The following is an 18,663-nucleotide window of genomic DNA, read 5'->3' on the forward strand; positions in this document are numbered from 1 at the left end:
TGATACAGCACGCTACATCACTGGTCACGATGTTGTTGCAGTTTCCACCCCCGGATCTCGGCGGATCTCGATTGTGGGGTTGATGCCACCACTTTTTGATCGTCAACGGGGAAGCACGGGGAGATAACTTTTGAATTACCCGCGGATTTGGAACGACTTGCGCAGACTCCATTTCCTTGCAGTTTCAGCCCCTCCAAAATCAGGAAAATAATTTCCAGATGAGAACTAGCAGTCATTGCGTCAGCTTAAAATGCGATTGCGACACGCTGTTTGGATTTGAATGTTCTAGTCGCCATTGATCTGGCCATGGTGAGAAGTTCTTGAGCAGCACCACCGCCAGTTCCCAACCCGCCATCTACTTACTCCGATTCTTGAACTCCCCGCACTTCCGAGATGACAAGCAAACGACCAAACTTCCTGGTCATCGTAGCCGATGACCTCGGGTTCTCTGATATCAGCCCCTATGGCGGAGAGATCAACACGCCCGTGTTGAAGAAACTATCGAAGGACGGCATTCGCATGACAAACTTTCACACGGCATCAGCATGTTCTCCCACTCGCTCAATGCTGTTCTCCGGAACCGACAATCACATCGCAGGACTCGGTGCGTTCTCAATTAGAGACTTCCCGACAATAAATGACTGACAGTGCGCAGGCCAAATGATGGAGCACATGCGGCATTTCGGCGACTACTTCAAGGACAAGCCCGGTTATGAGGGGTACCTGAATTGGAGAGTTGCAGCTCTGTCCGAGATTCTTCAAGACAATGGTTATCACACGATTATGTCTGGAAAATGGTTAGTGCGAACAAGCGTCAGTCGGTGCTGAAGACATCTGAATACATACTGATCAATGGCGTAGGCATCTCGGCTTGTCCAAAGAACTCGCCCCATGTAGCCGCGGGTTCACCAAGAGCTTTTCCTTTTTGCCCGGATCTGGGAATCACCACGCATACGAGCCTCAGCTTGATGACGACGAGTTTAAGATTCCATGTCTCAATACCGAAGGCCACTGGATGGACGGTGACAAGTTCATCAACCACAGAACGGACCTCCCTAAGGACTTTTACTCGACAAGGTATTTCACCGATCGCATGATAAAGTTCCTAGAAGAGAGGAATGAAAAGGAGAAAAAGGAGCCTTTCTTTGCCTACCTCCCATTCACTGCCCCTCATTGGCCCCTCCAAGCTCCTCGTGAGGTTGTCGAGAAGTATGGTAGGTTGAAGATCACCTTTCCCAGTTAATGGCTGCTAATGATCATAGCTGGAAAGTACGATGATGGCCCAGATGCTCTGACCCAACGGCGTTTGCAACGGCTCGTAGAGTTGGGCCTTGTGGACAAGGGCATCGAACACGCGCCCCCTACCGGCGTTTTGGGGAAGGATTGGAAGGACTTGTCGGACCTTGAGCGCAAGGAGTCAGCAAGGAAAATGGAAGTCTTTGCTGCGATGGTTGAGCTGATCGATGAGAATATTGGCCGCGTGATTGACCACCTCGAGTCCACTGGCGAACTCGACAACACGTTCGTGCTCTTCATGTCTGATAACGGAGCTGAAGGAGCGGCGCTGGAAGCAATTCCCGTAAGTCATTCAACATTCCCGCAAATTCGTCTTTTGATCACTCTGACAATTGTCGCAGATGATGGGCGGAGAAACAACTTTTGCCGGCGTGATTCAAAAGTACTACGACAACAGCCTTAATAACATCGGGGAGAAATCATCCTTCGCTTGGTACGGTGAGTGACGTGAACTTCCCTCAGCATCTTCCCCTCAAAAGCAGCGTCTAATGAGAACTAAGGAGCTCGATGGGCTTGCGCAGCGACCGCACCATCTAGAGGATCCAAGTGCTGGATTACCGAGGGCGGCATTCGATGCCCATGTCTCATCAGATACCCCCCTTTCCAAGCTAAGGAAGAAGCCATCACCCATCGTTTCACGACAGTCATGGACATTCTCCCTACCATCCTAGAAATGGCTCAAGTGCAGCATCCCGGAACCTCGTTCAGGGGCCGCGAAGTCGTCATACCCCGCGGCAAGTCCTGGGTGTCCCACCTGTCCTCCCCAGACTACTCCGCGGCCGACTCGACAGTGCATGGAGAGGTTGTTCATGTTCACGGTTGGGAGCTTTTCGGTCTTAGAGCCATTCGCGAGGGCAAGTGGAAGGCAGTCTGGCTCAACAAGCCCAGGGGAAAGGACGACTGGGAGCTGTATGACGTCGAGAAGGACCCGGCCGAGATGAACGATGTGTCAGACAAAGAGCCCGAAGTGATGCGACGGCTTGTCAATCACTGGGAGAGGTACTATGCGGAGACAGGGATGACCCAGACACCAGAGTTCCCCATCACTAAAGCTTAGCATACGGGTGAACATCAGACGACTCAGTTCAGATGAGTTCCGGATTGTGGGGTTTCCCCCTTCCAGCGTTTTGGTCCCTCGAGTTTACGGTCAGCGCCGAAGGGAAGGGGGGACTCTCTTCATGGACCATTAGAAGTGGCTCATTTGTGACAGATGTAACATCTGTAAAGAAGGAGTGTTTGAAGTATTCTTCCAGTCTACATTGAATCCAATGACGGCTTGCATCGCCGCACGTTTTCAAATCCATGCCAAGGACTCCGCATTGACCCTCATTATTTGCTTCGGTGAGGCCGTTGCCAAAAGAGCGAAAGAAGCACCGCGTACCCCATCCTCATTTTGTGACATGGGTCGCCAAGAAAGTCACTTTGATCATGAAGAAATGTCACGATTTGCACTGCGAATTGGTGCGTGGAAGTAATTTTCAATTTGTCGTGGGATATCTTGATGGGGGCCTTGCAATGCTGCCAACATGCGACGGTAATCGCGACCGATTTGTTGTTATGAGAAGACCGTCCAAAACGCCTCAACTCCGCTTGAAAAAGATGCCTGGAGATTCCGTGTGCCGCTCGAGAACAACCACTAGCAAACCCATTGCAGGCACGACTCCTCCGGCTTGGCGCAGACGCCGCAGGATGAGTTGCAGCAGGTCGTGCCGATAGGGCAGATGACGCTACCACACGCCTGGGACTCCTCCGATACGGTGCCGTTCGCCTGGCAAGCTACAGGCTTTTCGAGGCGGAAGTCAAAGACTTTGCAGTATGAGTTCTCAGGGCAGGTGACGCCTGAGCAGCGGTCCTCCGCCGGGGCGTCGGGGGTGCCGGAGGTTTGCGGAGCCGGGGCGGCAGAAGCGCCGAGGGCAGCGAGAGCGACGATGAAGGAGTGAATGAACATCATGTTGATGGATTGTTGTTGTGGGAAACGAGTGACTAAATGACTGACTGGTTGAGTTGGACTTTGGTTTAAAGAGAGTGAATGACCGATTGGAGTTGGGTGGCAAGCATCAACGACACTGATCAGTAAGGCGGGAGACCATTGGCCTTTATGGCTCAGAAAGGCCTTCGTAAGGCGCAGAGTTTGGAGCGACTCAGGTCCAGTGCCACTTGGCGGTTTGAGAGTAATTGCTAGGAGACGCCGTTGGCGCGCCCCAATAATATCATCAGGAGGGCCTAACTCTAAAACAACGTGAAAGACGGACTCTCGGACGACCGTATTACGGCCAGGGAATAGGGAACAGACCTTTTTGATGGGAGTCATGTGTAGTAATCACCGTGCGGCACGTTCGGGCGAAGATGATCAGCACGACTTGGCACATTTTCGTGGGCGATGATGGTTTTCAATTAGCTTCTAAGCAATTAATAGATTCATGCCTCAGGGGCTCCTTTAGAGTTTAACACTTTTCCCAATTACCAATTATTTCCCCCGCTAATTATAAGTTCACGTTCCTTAAGCGCCGATCCTATTAGTTCCCATTACCGCGGCCTCCCTTGTTTTCAATCTTTGTGTGGGGTACATCTGCCGGCCAAGCCACCCCCCGTCTCCTATTCTCCGGTGTTCGTCTTCCTTTTTGTCGAATAACTTGTTGACTGTTTACTGAGGAACAGCAGACAGGATTTCGTCGATCTTTCCCTGGACATCGCCGATAACTCCAGCGGTGGTGCGCTTGCCTGCGGTGAACTTGCCCTTCAACTCAGGGGTTTGGACAGCGGGCAGCTCGATGGTCTTGCTGATGGAAGGGACTTGAATGAGAGTGCTAAGCGGCAGGTCGATCGCGGTGCGGGCAGCAACGGGCACCAGCACGGGAACGGTTGCGGTGAAGGCAGGAACGTCAACACCGACAGCGACAACAGCGGGGGGGACCTCGGGGAGGGTGCCGCGAGCAGCCTTGATGGGCAGCCCAGTGCCTGCGGCGTTGCTCAAGACAGAAAGGGCAGAGCTGACAATAGGAAGCTCGACGGTGACGCTGGGAATGGTGACGCCAACGGTCGCGAGATCGCGAGAGTCGATGATGCTCTTCAAGACGGCCATGACAGTCTTGACAGCGGCGATGTCGACGGTGGTGCTGGGAACCTCAACTGGCAGCGCACGAGGAAGAAGCGAGGCCTTGATGTCGCCGACGACAGAGGCAACAGAGCTAACAATGGGGAGTGCGGCAGGAGTCTCGCGGGCGACAACGGGACCTTTGATGCCGCCAACAACCGAGCTGACGATGGAGAGCACCTCAGGAGTCTCGCGGGGAAGGACTCCGGCCTTGACACTGCTGAGAACCGAGCTGACGATGGGAAGGACCTCGGGAGTCTCACGAGGGACAGCCGCAGCCTTAATGCCGCTAACAGCCGAGCTGATGATTGGAAGGATCTCGGGAGTCTCGCGGGCAAAAACGGGAGCCTTGACACCGCTCAGAACCGAGCTCACAATGGGGAGCACCTCGGGAGTCTCGCGGGCAAAGATGCCGACCTTGACACCGCCAGCAACTGATGCAATAGAGCTGACAATAGGAAGCACATCGGGTGTCTGGCGAGGGATGATCGCGGCCTTGATGTCGCCGAAGACAGAGAGAACCGAGCTGACGACGGGAAGAGGCGTCAGGACCTCGCGAGCTGCAACGGAGGCCTTGATGTCGCCAAGAACAGAGAGAACACTGGTGGCTGCAGGAAGATCGAGCACCACATTCGCAGGCTGAGGCTCAGCGTTGCGGGCAGTGACGAGGCCACCCAGGGCTGAGATGATGCTGCTAATCGCTTGGAGATCTACGGACTGGGTGGGGATGACGGACTCGGGAATCTTGATGTTGCGGCGAGGCAGCTTGGGAACCTTTGGGTAGGGAATGGCGACGTCAGGGAGCTTGACAGACAGTGTCGGAGTGGAAACATTTGGGAGAACAGTCTTCGGTGGCTGGATCGCGTTGAGGTCGACTGGGAAGTCATCCTCGCGAGGAGCCAGTGCCGGAAGACCCGCGCCGGCGGTGGGCACGACGATGGGGGCGCTGACCGAGATCTCAAGGCCTTGCGGAGTGAGCTTGACCGGAAGGTCTCGTGCTACCTTCGGACCCTTCAACTCTACATTCGGCAAAGCCGGCTCGAGGATAAGGTCCTTGTTGATGTTGATCGGCGGGACAGTCGGGGCCGTGGGTTCAACCGTGGGGAATGCCGGAGGGGTGACATTGGGAGCGTGGACCTTCGGAACGTCGGGTTGGGGAGGCTGAACCGGAGTGAATTGAACAAGCTGAGGGGCTGCTGCGGCGCCAAGGGCGAGAGCAAGAGCGGTGATGCTGCGAATGGTAGACATTTTGAAGAGTTATAAAGGTATTGATTAAAATTAGGAATAAGAGGAGGTATTAGGAGTATTAAGTATTAATTAAGAGAGTAGAGGTGGTAGTAGTAATAGTAGTGAAGACCTGAGCTGGTTTGTTGCTGGTGAAGAAAAAAGAGCCCTTGAGAAGGGAATTCTCGTCCAATTTTATAACTGTTCCTCGTCGTGATTCTCACAATGAAGCTTAAGATATTCCCGTTGCAGGCAGCTTCAATGGCCGAAAACAGTCAATGTCTAGAAGTGAGCTTGACGTGATCACCAACTTCCAGCCCAGGCGTTTGTTCTATCACCAACTTGGCTGAAGCTGAAAGCTCAACAACCTTTGAGCTCTAAAACAGCTCCTCCCGGATGGCTGGGTCTGGTCCCGGAGATGGCTCACGGCCGAGACGGGAGGAGCACGCCAAGATCGCACATGGCCGTTGATGCTGGCTAGCCCACCAATCTGGAGTCCGTTTCCGAGACATGGCTCTGGACTTCTTTCTAGCAGATGGTCGGTAGATCCCGTTAGTAGTGGACGAGGCCTATAGCCGTGGCTTGCTTATGACGAAAGTGTAGTCAAATAGTCGCATGCAGCCATACCTTAAATTTCCTCATATTGCGCAAATCGGTTTCCAACTGTTTGAGAAAGTATCGCAATCATGTCTATGATAGAGTCCCTGTGCATTTTCGGTGATTTCCTTTGAACTCCTGGCAGAAAGGTCTTCTCTCGTGGACATCTCGTGGTGTGAGTGTGGCCTGCATGTTGCTGCCCGTTGTCGTGGAACGTGAGGTCAAACGTGGGAGTAAGCATTAGGACTGCCGATCACTCAGGAGAAAACCTTTTGATTTGCCGTCATTCTGAGGAAGCAGTGATCGACAGGACGTTCAACCGTATGCGTAAGTTCAGACCCTTGTTCCTTACTTGGCACCGCCTCCGAAGCGCCACTGACTGAGACAAGATGACCTAGATCAAGCCTTAGATCCCGCGGCGTCCAAGGGAGGGTTTTCTTCCGCCCATCTCCACACATCGGGTTTTCCCGCCGTCAAAGCAAGAAGATACCGTTCCCAGTATCCCGTCACAGGCTTCTGAGGTAAGACCTTTTCCAGAGACACAGCCCCACGGCGCTTATCAACAAGCACCCACCGCCATTGCCCGACCCTGTCCCCAACCGGACAGAGTTTTCCGTCGAACTCGCCCGTACCAAGATCCGACTCCCTGGGTCTGAAGCTTTTGATCTGATTTAGTTCGGAGGCGGTCAAGCCAGACCCGCGCTCTAGCTTCCAGAGCGCACTGCCGTCCGCCGCCCGGGTAAGGGGCTTGCAGTCCCAGATCTCTGCATCGTCAAGAGCAAGCCCTTGGCAGGCTAACCTGACGCGAACGCTGCTGTGGATTATTTGGTTGGTATTCAGCAGAGCCTCGCCGCTGTCTTGGTTTCTATCTGGGTCAGTACGCTTGAAGATTCCAGGATGTCAGATTGTGGTCCCGCCAATGGTTTGGAGGCGGCCGCCAGGGTCTCGCATTAGGCCTAGTCCCCAAGGTCGGGCAAGCTTCCAGAGATCTTCCTCGCTGCCTGCCGGATGAGAATCCTTGCCATTACGTTCAGCCGCATCGCGCTTCACACTGGAGATCTTCGCCGCACTGATCTCGGGCTTAGCCCATGGGAAGAACTTCTTCGCCGACAGCCATGAAACCCATGAGCCTTGAGGTACGCAAGAGAACGGATGACCTACAGAGTACCGAAGACCTTGATTGAAGATGGCCTCCATGCGGCGTGGGTCGAACTCAACGCCGACACTCGATAACTACCGTAGTCACACATCCCTGCGTATGTCAGCTGAATGTCTGCTCCACTCATTTCTCAATCACACAAAAAAGCACGTACAGGCGAGAGATATGTTGGGAATTTGCTGCTCGTGTCATCCGCCTCCAAAAGTGCTATGACTTTCGGGAAACCACACCTGTTCAAGATTTGTCTTGGTGTTGTCAAGCCTTTCCCAAAGAGCTGGCCTGAATGCATACCTGGGCTCATCAAGATGAAGGGCATGGAATGCATTCTCTACGTGATCTAAGATCTGAGTACTTGAGAGTTTCCATGTACATGAAGTCAGCAGAAGTCTCACGCTTAGTAAATGGGTAATTTATTGTTTGGAGGATCAGCATAAACCGATGACTGGCGCTGGGGAGATCCCCGGTGTTCCAACAGAATACACACACCGATCGCCTTGATTTTGATCTCCGTCGTACCATCTTGGTATTTGTGTCTAGTGTAGCCATTCTGTTGGTGTAAGCCACCATCTCGATTGCACTACTTTGGAGCACACCTACCTTTGTAAGCCACTCCTCATACTGCAGCTTTCGCTTCTTTTCCCACCCGCGCTTGGCTTTCACTTTCTCGCCGTCATATGGCAGAACCTGGGGATCCAGGAAGAGAGTGAGATCGCGATTCACGTCAGTCATGCTCTCATAATCTTCGAACACCGCGTAGAAGTGGCCTAGCCCCGATGGCGTCAGTAAGCTGACTGTAGCAATCATGTTGGCAACAGAGCGCGCAGTGAATGCCCCCCGAAGGAAGCCGATAAGGACTATATCGTCTCCGTCAACATAGTTGGCGCAGATGAAGTTGTCTTCTCTGATATTCTGGATGCTGGTCGTCAGAAGTGGAAACTTTTGATTCATAACGGAAAGGGCGTACCTGAGCAAGTCCAGTCCCCAGAAGGCCACCGGTGAACTTATCTACATAACTATCCGAACTCCCGACGCCTGGAATAATACATGATGATCTGGTGGGTGCCGTCATGGCAGGTTCTTCGGAGGACTCGTGAGATTCGCGTGACGTTGGATTGAGGCCCAGCCCTCTGTTTATTGCATGAGACTATCAAATCTAAATGGATTGAACGGCTCTTCTGGCTTACCCTTTCTTTCCCCGTGAGTCTATTCATTTTCCATCGGGGCAAATGATGAGCCGCTTGTGTGCTCCGTGTGTTGTCTGAGCCATTTTGGACGGGATGTACGGCTTTCTGACCGCGAGGCTTGATGAATGAGGATTCCTGGCGCAGTGAGGATTTGCCTCTCCATCGAGCTGATTTTATGTTTGGTGGCTCAGTGTTCAGGGATGCGTTATGGCCAGGAACGATTCAGCTTTCTGATGCCACATCACTAGTTGGGGTTGGTGGCTGCCTTCATGCAGGCAGCCGCATCACACACTACATCAGATGTAAGCATTTTGAGAAGTTGCGGTTTGGTTGAAGTCCCTTCCAAACAGCGCCATTTCACAAAAGTTATCCTCCCCGCTAAATGTATCTCTAACCCCCGCCCCCCTTACCGTCATCACATAGAAGGCGATAGTACCCACATTACGGTACAGAAACGTCCGTTGCTCGGAAGAATGCACGCGAAATACGCAATAAACTGTCGATTGTGTTCATATGGCGATCAAATTTGCACACACAGTCTGCTATACCATGCTGTATCCGAAGGGCGGGCTCTTGGCTTCGTATCCTTGTGGTCGTTCGTGAGCGGGTGCCGACTCAATCCAGCACGTCAATCTTGCAATACACGCTTCATTGAAGTAAATCAGAAACATTGCAGCCACTGCTGCTCTTCGTGAGTTAGTGCTTATGTTGCTCCCTTGCTGTGCCTCAGAAATGCTCTGCCTGCCAAACCCTGTAATTGTCCAGAGCTGAATGCGAAACCAGACCTGGACCACTGGAACAGAGAGGTCCACGGGGGCTAGTTGAGTTGAAACTTACGGCAATTCGCACTGCTCGTCATGTTGGATGCATCTTGGACGTGCACGACTATCATTATTGATTGTCCTCGTTGCGCTTGCTGTTGCCTATTCTTTATCTATCCATCATTTGTGTTATTTTGTCTTACTTTATATCATCTAGATAATTCAATGATATGTGAGCCAGAGATTGAAGAATACAGAATTCTGGAAGAGTTTTGCTTTCCGGACGGATACTTCTAGCTAACCGGGCGGGTAGTAGATGTATGACGATAGGGATAATACGACGAAGAAAATAACGACGACGACGACGACGATAATAATAGGGACAGAGAGAGGGACAGGAATAGCGACAAAGTGAATTGAGATCAAATTAACTCTCAGACCTATTATAGGTAGTTATCCGCCCGGATAGCAAGACTCTTCTGGAATTGGGTCCACCAAGTGCTCATAGCTTTGGCCCAGGAGGAGCAACACCTGGCGCCAGCTCTATGTTTTTAAGAGCACGACTACCACGAGAACCTTCCATGAGCTGGTTGACAGGCGTGTTGTCATCGTCTAGAGACCTCCATTTCCACGCCTTCACCGCCGGTCTGTCCAAACCCACTCCTTCAATAATGTCCACCACCCAGTTGCCAATTGTGGGCAGATATTTGAAGGCATGGCCGCTTCCAGCTGTGGCAACCATGAGGCCCTTCTTCTGGGACACTCGATCGATAATGAAATGGTTGTCAAATGAGTCAGTATACCAACACAAACGCGTTGCTAGGATGTCGATGCCTGATAACTCTTGAAGAAATTCGTTGATGAATCTTCGTATGACTTCGAGTGCCTGGGTAGGGATTTGACGGATTGTTTCATCTTCGGTCCATCGAGTAACTGGCATGCTGCGCTCTATGCCATCTGGTTGCATTCTCGGGTTGGTGTACTTAGTGCCGCGGTACCCAATTTTCAGTACACCATTCTCATCCACGGGGAAGCCGTACAGTCCGCCTTCTGCACCATCACCGATCTTGTATGACCAGGCTGGGAAGCGTGTAGGGGCAAAACGTCCACGAAGATGTTCTGGGACGCTCAACATGACGACAGACCCTGCAGTTGTCTCCGCAAGCCCATCTAGAGAAGGAACCAAGGTTGGAGTCCATCCGCCACTCGCAATGATCGTTAGGACAGCTTTATGTGACTTTCCATCCGTGGTGCGCACACCGATGATATCTGACCCCTGACCTTCCATCAAGGAATCCACCTTTCCAGCCGTTGGATCGAGAACAAGTCGAACACCAAGACGTTTTGCCTTATGCAAAGCAAAACGACAGGCTTTATCGGCCAAAGTAATACCGCCAGTGGTGTCCAGCACTCCCAGAAGGTTCTTGGAGAATGGGTGCATCATTGGAAGAAAGCCCCTTCTCGTTGCAGATTCCAAGTCCTGTGGACTGTTATTGACGAGTTGAGTATCTCCATGACCGGCCCTCTCCATGCTATCAATTGTCGCTTTGTCGGAGTCCGGCAAACCGTCGCCGTCGGTACACGAGAGATCGCCATTGTTGATCCAGAGGTCGTCCGTAGCGCTCATTCCCGGAGGCACAGCTTCTCCTCCTTGTCGAAGCTCTTCAGTCCAAGAGTTCCAACATTGAATTGCCTCAAAACTCAGGTTTTGGTAGATAGTCTGAGAGCCATAAGCGGAACGAATGATCTTGTTGATATCTAGAGTACAGGTTAACCAAGAAGAACGATCAAACGTATCCTCGCATATCTCACCTGCAGATGCAGCATCGCAGCCTTCGAAATAGGAATAATGAGTTTTTTCATACGGCTGTTTATCCAAGAGAGTGATGTTGGTGTATCCGCGCCCCGCTAGGTGGATAGAGGTACTGAGCCCAAAGATGCCAGCACCGACCACGACAACATGGTCGTCTTTGGCCAAAGGAGCGGTTTCAACAGACATAGTGTTCGTGTAGATCAGAACGAAAATCACGACATGGAAACGTCCATTAAATTCTTTGCAGGACATGAGCGTTTGTTATGAACTCGACCATCAGTCTTGATATCCTAGGGGATCATACCTATGACAATATCATCTGATTGATTGAACTTAGTCCGGTACCCACAGCGTCGAAGCGAAGCGGCAACATGTGGTGTTTTTGCCGATGCTTCCCCTACTGAACCTGCCACAAGTGACTCTTCTTGCAGTACTTGACCCGACTACTGCTCTTGAAGTGGGCACACTGGTCGTGACCGGTCGGGGGTCAGGACTGCCGCGCAACGTTCACGCATCGGAAATTGCGCCGGGAAGAACCGATGCACAAGACTAAGATCGCGGAATTCTATTGGTCGATGAAAACTGAACTGTCGTCCGAGTGCTCCATCATGATGCAGTATCTCCAATCCAAGCGTCATATTGCAACGAATCGGAAGCCGAGCTCGGGTACACCCGATAGCTACTTCGACTCTCCTCCAAGTGCCACCGGCCCGTCGGAAACATGTAACGAGATGTAGCGAACCTTCTACCTTTAGAGAGCGAGGATCAGCGTCACCCCGCGCTGTTCTGCGGGGCTAACATTCATCACAAGCGTTGCGATAGCGTCCGTCCGTCTTATCTCAATATTGACGGGGATGCCATCTTCTCTGACACAGGTTTCTTGGCGAGATATCATAATGCTTAATTCTACAACTGTCAGGCTGCTGATCATACCATGCATCGGGATATTTGTTTAAAGTCCGGCAATTACCCGTACAAAAGACTCATCCTCTTCGCTCCTTGGAGTTGACCTCGCCACACCACATCTAGAAACAACAAGTTATCAGACCTCTCGACATTCAGCAACCACAGCAGGGCATTATTGAGCAACTGTGTTACAGTCAAATGGCTTCTACTGAGGAACATGATGATCCCGCGTGGCCGCCCGGTACCGTACGACTGGAAGGTAAATCATCATCTTTCTTGTCGGTTCTAGACGTCCAGACAACAGACTAAAGCGTTTCCCCTAGAAGAAAGTGGCTCTATGGAGATCACTCCACAGCCGCTACCATCACGAGACCCTAACGACCCTCTGGTAAGTCGCCGCAGCTGAGTTCCACCTTACATTAGTTCAATCCCTGTTGACCCCTATATGACTTACCAAAATATCAGAATTGGCCCAGACCCTTGAAATATTGGAATTTTGGCCTGGCCGCCTTCTACACCTTGATGGTGTTTGCACTGTATGCTTGACATTCCCGGCTTTGACACGCTGCCGGCCCGCCACTAACAAAACCTTAGTATCGACGCGGCCACTCCGACTTGGGCTCCTATGCATGAGCAATTGGGCTTCAGCTACGACACTCTCAACACCAGCTATGCTGTAGGTTGTGGTGCTCTTGCCATAGGAGCTGTCATCTTGAATCCGTTCGCATTGAAGTATGGCCGGCGACCAGTCTACATCCTCAGCACAGCCATTCAGTTCGGTGTAACGATCTGGTCTGCACACCAGCAAACGGTGGCAGATTTGATGATGGTCAACATAATAAGCTGCTTCGTGGGCGCCCCCGCTGAAGTGGTTGTGCAAATGACCGTGGCCGACGTATTCTTCGTCAACCAGCGGGGCACCATGAATGCTTTGTTCTTTTGGTCAACTCGAATAGGGGCCTCACTCACGCCCTTGGCGGCTGGCTATGTGACAACGTCTCAAGGTTGGCGCTGGGTATGGTGGTGGATTGCCATCTTCTTTGGTTTGCTTTTGCTGGCCATGGTGTTTGGCTACGAGGAGACGAAGTTCATCTTGCCTCCAATTAGTGGCATTAGCCATTCTGATGGGGGTACAGGAAAAGTCGACGAGAACTCCAAAAGTCCTGACTTACATAGAAATGCTCCATCGAACAGGAGGACCAGCCTCAAGCCGAACGGCCAATCCATTGGCAACGAGATTCAACGTAAGAGCTACAGGCAGCGCCTGTCACTCACGACTTCATCACCCGGCTCATTTCGCACCTTTTCCCGTCATTGCTATCAACCATTTCAAATCTTGTTCTCGGTACCGGGCGTTTTGTACATGTCTCTCGTCTATGGTGCGATGATGATCTCATCCAACATTCTAGTCACAACAATGTCGAATTGGATGACGCGGGCACCATACAACTTCGATCCTGACCAAATAGGTTTGATGAGTCTGGCTCCCTTCACAGGGTCGACCCTGGGAACCTTACTTTGTGGTCCGCTCAGCGATTGGTGGATTCTGTTCGCTTCCAAACGCAATAAGGGAATCTATGAGCCAGAAATGCGACTCTGGGTTATGGCAGCATTTGCACCATTCGCGCCGATTGGCATTATATTGTTTGGTGTCGGGCTCAGCAACGGCTGGTCTTGGCCCGCCCTCGCTGTGAGCTATGCCATGTGCAGTTTCGGAACAGCTCCAGCAGGGACTATATCCTTGACGTACATAACAGATGCCCACACAGAAGTAAGCAAATTTCTTTCCTGCACGATGAGTGAAAACAACTGCTGACACACCCTACTTGCTAGATTGTTGGCGATGCTATGGTTGGAGTTACCTTCGTTCGGAACATATGCTCCTTCATCATCATCTTCGCTTTACCTCAGTGGATCGCTTCTTCAGGAGTTCAGACTGTGTACGTCACAATTGGCGTCTTAATCACTGCCATTCTGTTCGGAAGTGGGCTATTTATCGCCTTTGGGAAGAAGTGGAGGTTTCGCTTTCGCTTGATGTACCGTCACTTCGCCCGGAGACAGTTTGAGCCTCGAGCGCTGTGATATCCATGAATCTGTTTGGCATCATACCGAGACGTGTCGGCAAACTCAATGCGATGGGGACAGGTTCCTTTGAGGAGATATGAACCCAAATAAATGAGATCCACGGACACGATTGACCTTCAACTTTCGCCTACTAATTGCTACAAAGCGGAGGGATTCCACGTGGTTTCAATTCCTTATTTGCCCGCCTGGCGAAGTCAAAGTGCCGCGGTGGCCAGTGCTTAATGAATGCATGAACTCAGCTAAGAGCCGGATAAGCTAGCCGCCTATACGTGATCACAGCTAAGGCGCGACGGTGTCGGATGAACATTAGTTCTCGAAATTAAGGTTATCTGACACTTTAATTGAGTATTTACCGACTGCCATAACGAGCGTTGGCGTGACGTCCGGCCAATAGCAGCAGGACGAACCCCTGGAACTACTCTGATAAGCTTTGGCCCGTCAACTTCAGAATCAAAAGAGGGAGGTAGAATGCAACTGAATATGCACCAATCCTGACCTGCGGGCTTTCAGTCCATCTCGGCTCAGTCGGGATCTTCAGATACGAGAACTCTACTGCTAGTAATAGGGGCTTGTGCATTGGAAATGCGCTCACTCTCTTCTTGACGGGGCACCTGGTCCCGGAATGGGGGTCAATAGGAGTGAACTATATGTATTGAAGGTCTTTCCGAGCTGCATGTAACAGTTGCAGCTTCTGACCAGACTCTCGGGTCCAAACAACATCAGATTGTCGCGCACAAACACCATGGCGAGAACTTCTTGGCTGCTGCTCCTAAGCTCCCTCCTCACAGGGATTGCTTCAGGGGCTGAACTGAAGAAAACGTACATTGTCACGATGCGCGACACACAGGCAAGCGGCCTCCTCCGCAGGTCTCTCATTGACAATTCTTTACAATCTGTCTCTGCCGACCCTGCTTCGGTCATTTACACCTATGAACACACCATCAATGGGTATGCAGCCAAAATCACCGATGATCAAGCCAATGCGTTGAGGGCACAGCCAGATGTTCTCTCCGTCAGACCGGACAAGGTCTACCACCTCCACACCAGTCGTACTCCTGCGTTTCTAGGACTGCTTGACTTTGAAGCTTTGCTTGGTCGCAGCCCCGGCGTCGACACGGGCATGTATCTCGACGCGCGTGACGACGTGAACGGTACAAGCGCCGAGTCAAACTTGGTCGTCGGCATCTTTGACACTGGAGTCTGGCCTGAAAACCCAAGCTACAAGGACGACGGCATGCCTCCCGTTCCTTCCCGCTGGAAGGGCGAATGCGAGACTGGCCCAGACTTCCCGGCCACGAGCTGCAACAAGAAGCTTGTGGGCGCCAGGGCCTTCTACAAGGGATACGTTGCCGCTGTCACCAACGGAACTGGAGCTTTCAACTGGACTGGAGAATCTCAGTCTCCCAGGGATGACGACGGTCACGGAACCCACACTTCGACTACCTCTGCCGGCAATGAAGTCCCTAACGCCAGCTTGTTTGGACAAGCCTCCGGTACAGCTCGTGGCATGGCCAAGGATGCACGCATCGCCATGTATAAGGTTTGCTGGAAGGAGGGCTGTTTCGATTCTGATATTCTCTCGGCCTTCGACCAAGCGATCGCGGATGGAGTGAACGTCATGTCTTTGTCGCTGGGCCCCGACCAGCCAAGCTTCAACGAGGAGGAGGGTATCGTGGTTGGCAGCTATGCAGCCATGAAGAAGGGCATCTTTGTTGCCGTGTCGGCTGGAAACAGCGGCCCAGGACCCGGGACCGTCACGAACCTTGCCCCATGGGTTTTGAACGTCGCCGCCAGCACGCTGGACCGTGATTTCCCTGCCCACATCACACTTGGCAACGGCAAGAACTACACCGGCTTTTCTCTTTATAGCAACGGATCAGTGACAGACATCAAGCCGTTAGCCGACGGAGAGGTGCTTCCTCTGATTCACGGTAGTCAAGCGGGCAAAGGAAATGCCACAACAGCGTCACTCTGCCTGGCGGACAGTCTTGATCCTGCCAAGGTGGCCGGCAAGGCAGTTGTCTGCGTCAGGGGCCAGAACGGAAGGGCAGAGAAGGGCGGCGTTGTCAAATCTGCTGGAGGTCGTGCGATGGTACTTGTCAACTCCGAAACTGATGGCGATGGTACCATTGCTGATGCCCATATTCTTCCTGCTCTGCACCTTGGCTACTCAGACGGATCTGAAGTTGAAGCCTACGCAAAGACGGGCAATGGGACGGCAGTGATCGACTTTGAAGGTACCAGATTGGGTGTGCCGGCTCCTCTCATGGCATCTTTCAGCTCTAGAGGCCCTAACGTCGTGGTTCCCGGACTTCTCAAGCCGGATATCACTGGCCCAGGCGTCTCTATCCTGGCTGGGTGGTCTGGCACTGGTCCGACCGGACTTGACATTGACACAAGAAAGATTGACTGGAACGTGATTTCCGGTACAAGTATGAGTTGCCCGCATTTGTCTGGGATTGCTACTTTCATTCTTGCCCGGCGCCCTGAATGGAGCCCTGCAGCCATCCGGTCGGCCATCATGACTACTGCATACACCACGACGAAGGGCACTCAGTCTCCTCTTTTAGACTCTGCCAACGATAAGGCGGCCTCTGTCTTCGACTACGGAAGCGGCCACGTTGACCCCGTCGCAGCTCTGAACCCTGGCCTCATATACGACATTTCTCCGGATGACTACCTTGACTTTCTCTGTGCAGTCAACAGCACATCTGCCTTTACCAACGGCATCACAAGAAGCAACTTTACCTGCGCCTCCAACCAAACATACAGCGTCTACGACCTTAATTATCCTTCTTTCTCTGCCCTCTACGATAGTTCTACAAACGGGTCCTACACTGCCACGTTCAAGCGCACCGTTACCAACGTCGGAGGTGCTGGTACTTACAAGGTTGACGTCTCTCTCACTGACCCCGCACTGGTCAAGGTTGCTGTGACCCCTGAGACTCTCACTTTCAGCGAGGCGGGCGAGAAACAGAGCTTCGTCGTCTCCGCCACCTTGGGTTCATCGCCCGGTGCCGATGCTAAGTCTCAAGGAAGGCTTGTCTGGTCTGACGGGACACATGTGGTCGGAAGTTCGATGGCTTTCATTTGGGGGTAGTTGTACTTAGTGTCATGCTGAGTCAAGGACATTACCACGAGCTCGTGCTAGATTTAGTGTAGTCTGAACGCTGCAAGGCGCCAATTCAACGACCTGTGCCAAGTTAATAATCCCTGACATGGCGGCGAGATAAGGAAGATAGCACCAATCATGGCTCCAAATCCCTTATCAATGTATTGTGGATGACAGCGAATTGAGTCTCCCATTGCTGCGAAATATCTTCCTCCTCCAAAACCTCAGCGACCAACAGTCCTTCAGCCAGGATCCAGCTTTGAAAAGGTTGAACCCAAAACAAAAAAGCAAGTCTAGGCCAGTCAAGGGCCAAATGAATCTGACTATTGCGTACTCAGCTTGCGCAGCTTTTTGACTGGCCCCTCAGGCTAACCATTGCGCCAGATGAGCGATCGCCAAAGACGCCCAGCGCGTCCCCCGCGTCGAACACGCACCAGAGCCCAAGGAGCTTGCATCGGCTGTAAAGAAAGGAAACTGAAGGTAAACTCGATCAGGAATACTCTGCATCAGCATTTTCATCTGGATTTCCAGTGACTCAGATTACTAGTGCGATGACCAAGTGCCATCCTGCGCCAATTGCAGTCGTCTGGCCATTGGTAAGTCAAGTCCCCTGGACCGTCGATTTTTAGTGCATGCGAATGCTCAACAGCCGCTAGCATGTCTCGTGGAAGATTCCTCCACCAAGCGGCACCTCCCACGGAATTACGTTGAGACTTTAGAAGAGCGCATTCAGCTTCTGGAAGGCATGCTGCAACAGCAAGGTCAATCGTTTTCTGTGTCTGGGTTACCTTCCTCATCTGTCATCTCTGAGCAGTCTACGGATACTCAGAGCGGTAATCAGGGTGACCAGGATGATGCTGCTGATCTTGTTTCCAAGGCAGGCATCTTGAGTCTACATGCTTCCGGTGCCGAACCACAATACCTCGGTTCGTCGTCGATGTTTTCGTTGTCCCGGATAATTCACGCCTGCGTACGTCAGGTCGCACAGAGCAACCCTAATGACCATTTCGACTTACATACGGGTGAGATGAACTCGTCAGTATCACCGTGCCGGCTACCACGATACGAAGTGGGACTGCTATTGAGCAATGCTTATTTTGATAACGTTCATTTGCAATACCCATTCCTGCATGAACCTACTTTTAGGCAGTGGGAGAGAAATGCGGCGGGACTAGAGTCAAAGTCTCCGACTCCAAGCGAGCTGTTTTTCGTCAACATGGTGAGTGGTGTGGGACCAAATCATTGCATTGGCCTCTTCCCGTAGGCTGCATCACTAAGACTAGGCAGGTTTATGCTATTGGCGCGTTATTGAAGTCGAATCCCAAATTGCTCTCACAGGTCAGTCACCGATTCAAATGCGCCAACATCGCATAAATCTAAATAATATGCTGTTTTAGCAACTCTATGCCTCAGCACTATTGCACTTGGAAAG

At 52.0% G+C, this 18,663-nt stretch overlaps 6 protein-coding genes across 6 annotated transcripts; 2 read left to right on the plus strand and 4 right to left on the minus strand.

Annotated features, from left to right (window-relative positions):
- Nucleotides 1-393: 393 nt before the first annotated feature.
- CGGC5_v008727 (putative sulfatase) lies at nucleotides 394-2,353 on the plus strand (the record flags this gene model as incomplete). Its single annotated transcript, XM_032034951.1, has 6 exons — nucleotides 394-604; nucleotides 656-797; nucleotides 862-1,214; nucleotides 1,263-1,579; nucleotides 1,638-1,734; nucleotides 1,797-2,353. The coding sequence occupies 6 exons, from the start codon at nucleotides 394-396 to the stop codon at nucleotides 2,351-2,353; spliced, it is 1,677 nt and encodes a 558-aa protein (XP_031886074.1).
- Nucleotides 2,354-2,932: 579 nt separating this feature from the next.
- Nucleotides 2,933-3,247, minus strand: CGGC5_v008728 (uncharacterized protein; the record flags this gene model as incomplete). The annotated part of the gene is made up of 1 exon (XM_032034950.1): nucleotides 2,933-3,247. One exon carries the CDS (start codon nucleotides 3,245-3,247, stop codon nucleotides 2,933-2,935), a length of 315 nt encoding a protein of 104 aa, XP_031886115.1.
- Nucleotides 3,248-3,940: 693 nt separating this feature from the next.
- Nucleotides 3,941-5,638, minus strand: CGGC5_v008729 (uncharacterized protein; the record flags this gene model as incomplete). Its single annotated transcript, XM_032034949.1, has 1 exon — nucleotides 3,941-5,638. The coding sequence occupies one exon, from the start codon at nucleotides 5,636-5,638 to the stop codon at nucleotides 3,941-3,943; it is 1,698 nt and encodes a 565-aa protein (XP_031886116.1).
- A 1,473-nt stretch (nucleotides 5,639-7,111) lies between these two features.
- CGGC5_v008730 (uncharacterized protein) lies at nucleotides 7,112-8,439 on the minus strand (the record flags this gene model as incomplete). Its single annotated transcript, XM_066152056.1, has 6 exons — nucleotides 7,112-7,444; nucleotides 7,525-7,600; nucleotides 7,662-7,707; nucleotides 7,857-7,917; nucleotides 7,968-8,279; nucleotides 8,335-8,439. The coding sequence occupies 6 exons, from the start codon at nucleotides 8,437-8,439 to the stop codon at nucleotides 7,112-7,114; spliced, it is 933 nt and encodes a 310-aa protein (XP_066008555.1).
- A 1,378-nt stretch (nucleotides 8,440-9,817) lies between these two features.
- fap2-3 (L-saccharopine oxidase) lies at nucleotides 9,818-11,314 on the minus strand (the record flags this gene model as incomplete). Its single annotated transcript, XM_032034947.1, has 2 exons — nucleotides 9,818-11,073; nucleotides 11,128-11,314. 2 exons carry the CDS (start codon nucleotides 11,312-11,314, stop codon nucleotides 9,818-9,820), a joined length of 1,443 nt encoding a protein of 480 aa, XP_031886118.1.
- A 918-nt stretch (nucleotides 11,315-12,232) lies between these two features.
- CGGC5_v008732 (putative MFS-type transporter) lies at nucleotides 12,233-14,116 on the plus strand (the record flags this gene model as incomplete). Its single annotated transcript, XM_032034946.1, has 5 exons — nucleotides 12,233-12,293; nucleotides 12,358-12,422; nucleotides 12,500-12,570; nucleotides 12,629-13,805; nucleotides 13,868-14,116. 5 exons carry the CDS (start codon nucleotides 12,233-12,235, stop codon nucleotides 14,114-14,116), a joined length of 1,623 nt encoding a protein of 540 aa, XP_031886111.1.
- Nucleotides 14,117-18,663: the final 4,547 nt, after the last annotated feature.

The sequence above is a fragment of the Colletotrichum fructicola genome (assembly GCF_000319635.2).
Source record: "Colletotrichum fructicola Nara gc5 chromosome Unknown KSG_Nara_v1_contig05, whole genome shotgun sequence".
Classification (NCBI taxonomy): domain Eukaryota; kingdom Fungi; phylum Ascomycota; class Sordariomycetes; order Glomerellales; family Glomerellaceae; genus Colletotrichum; species Colletotrichum fructicola.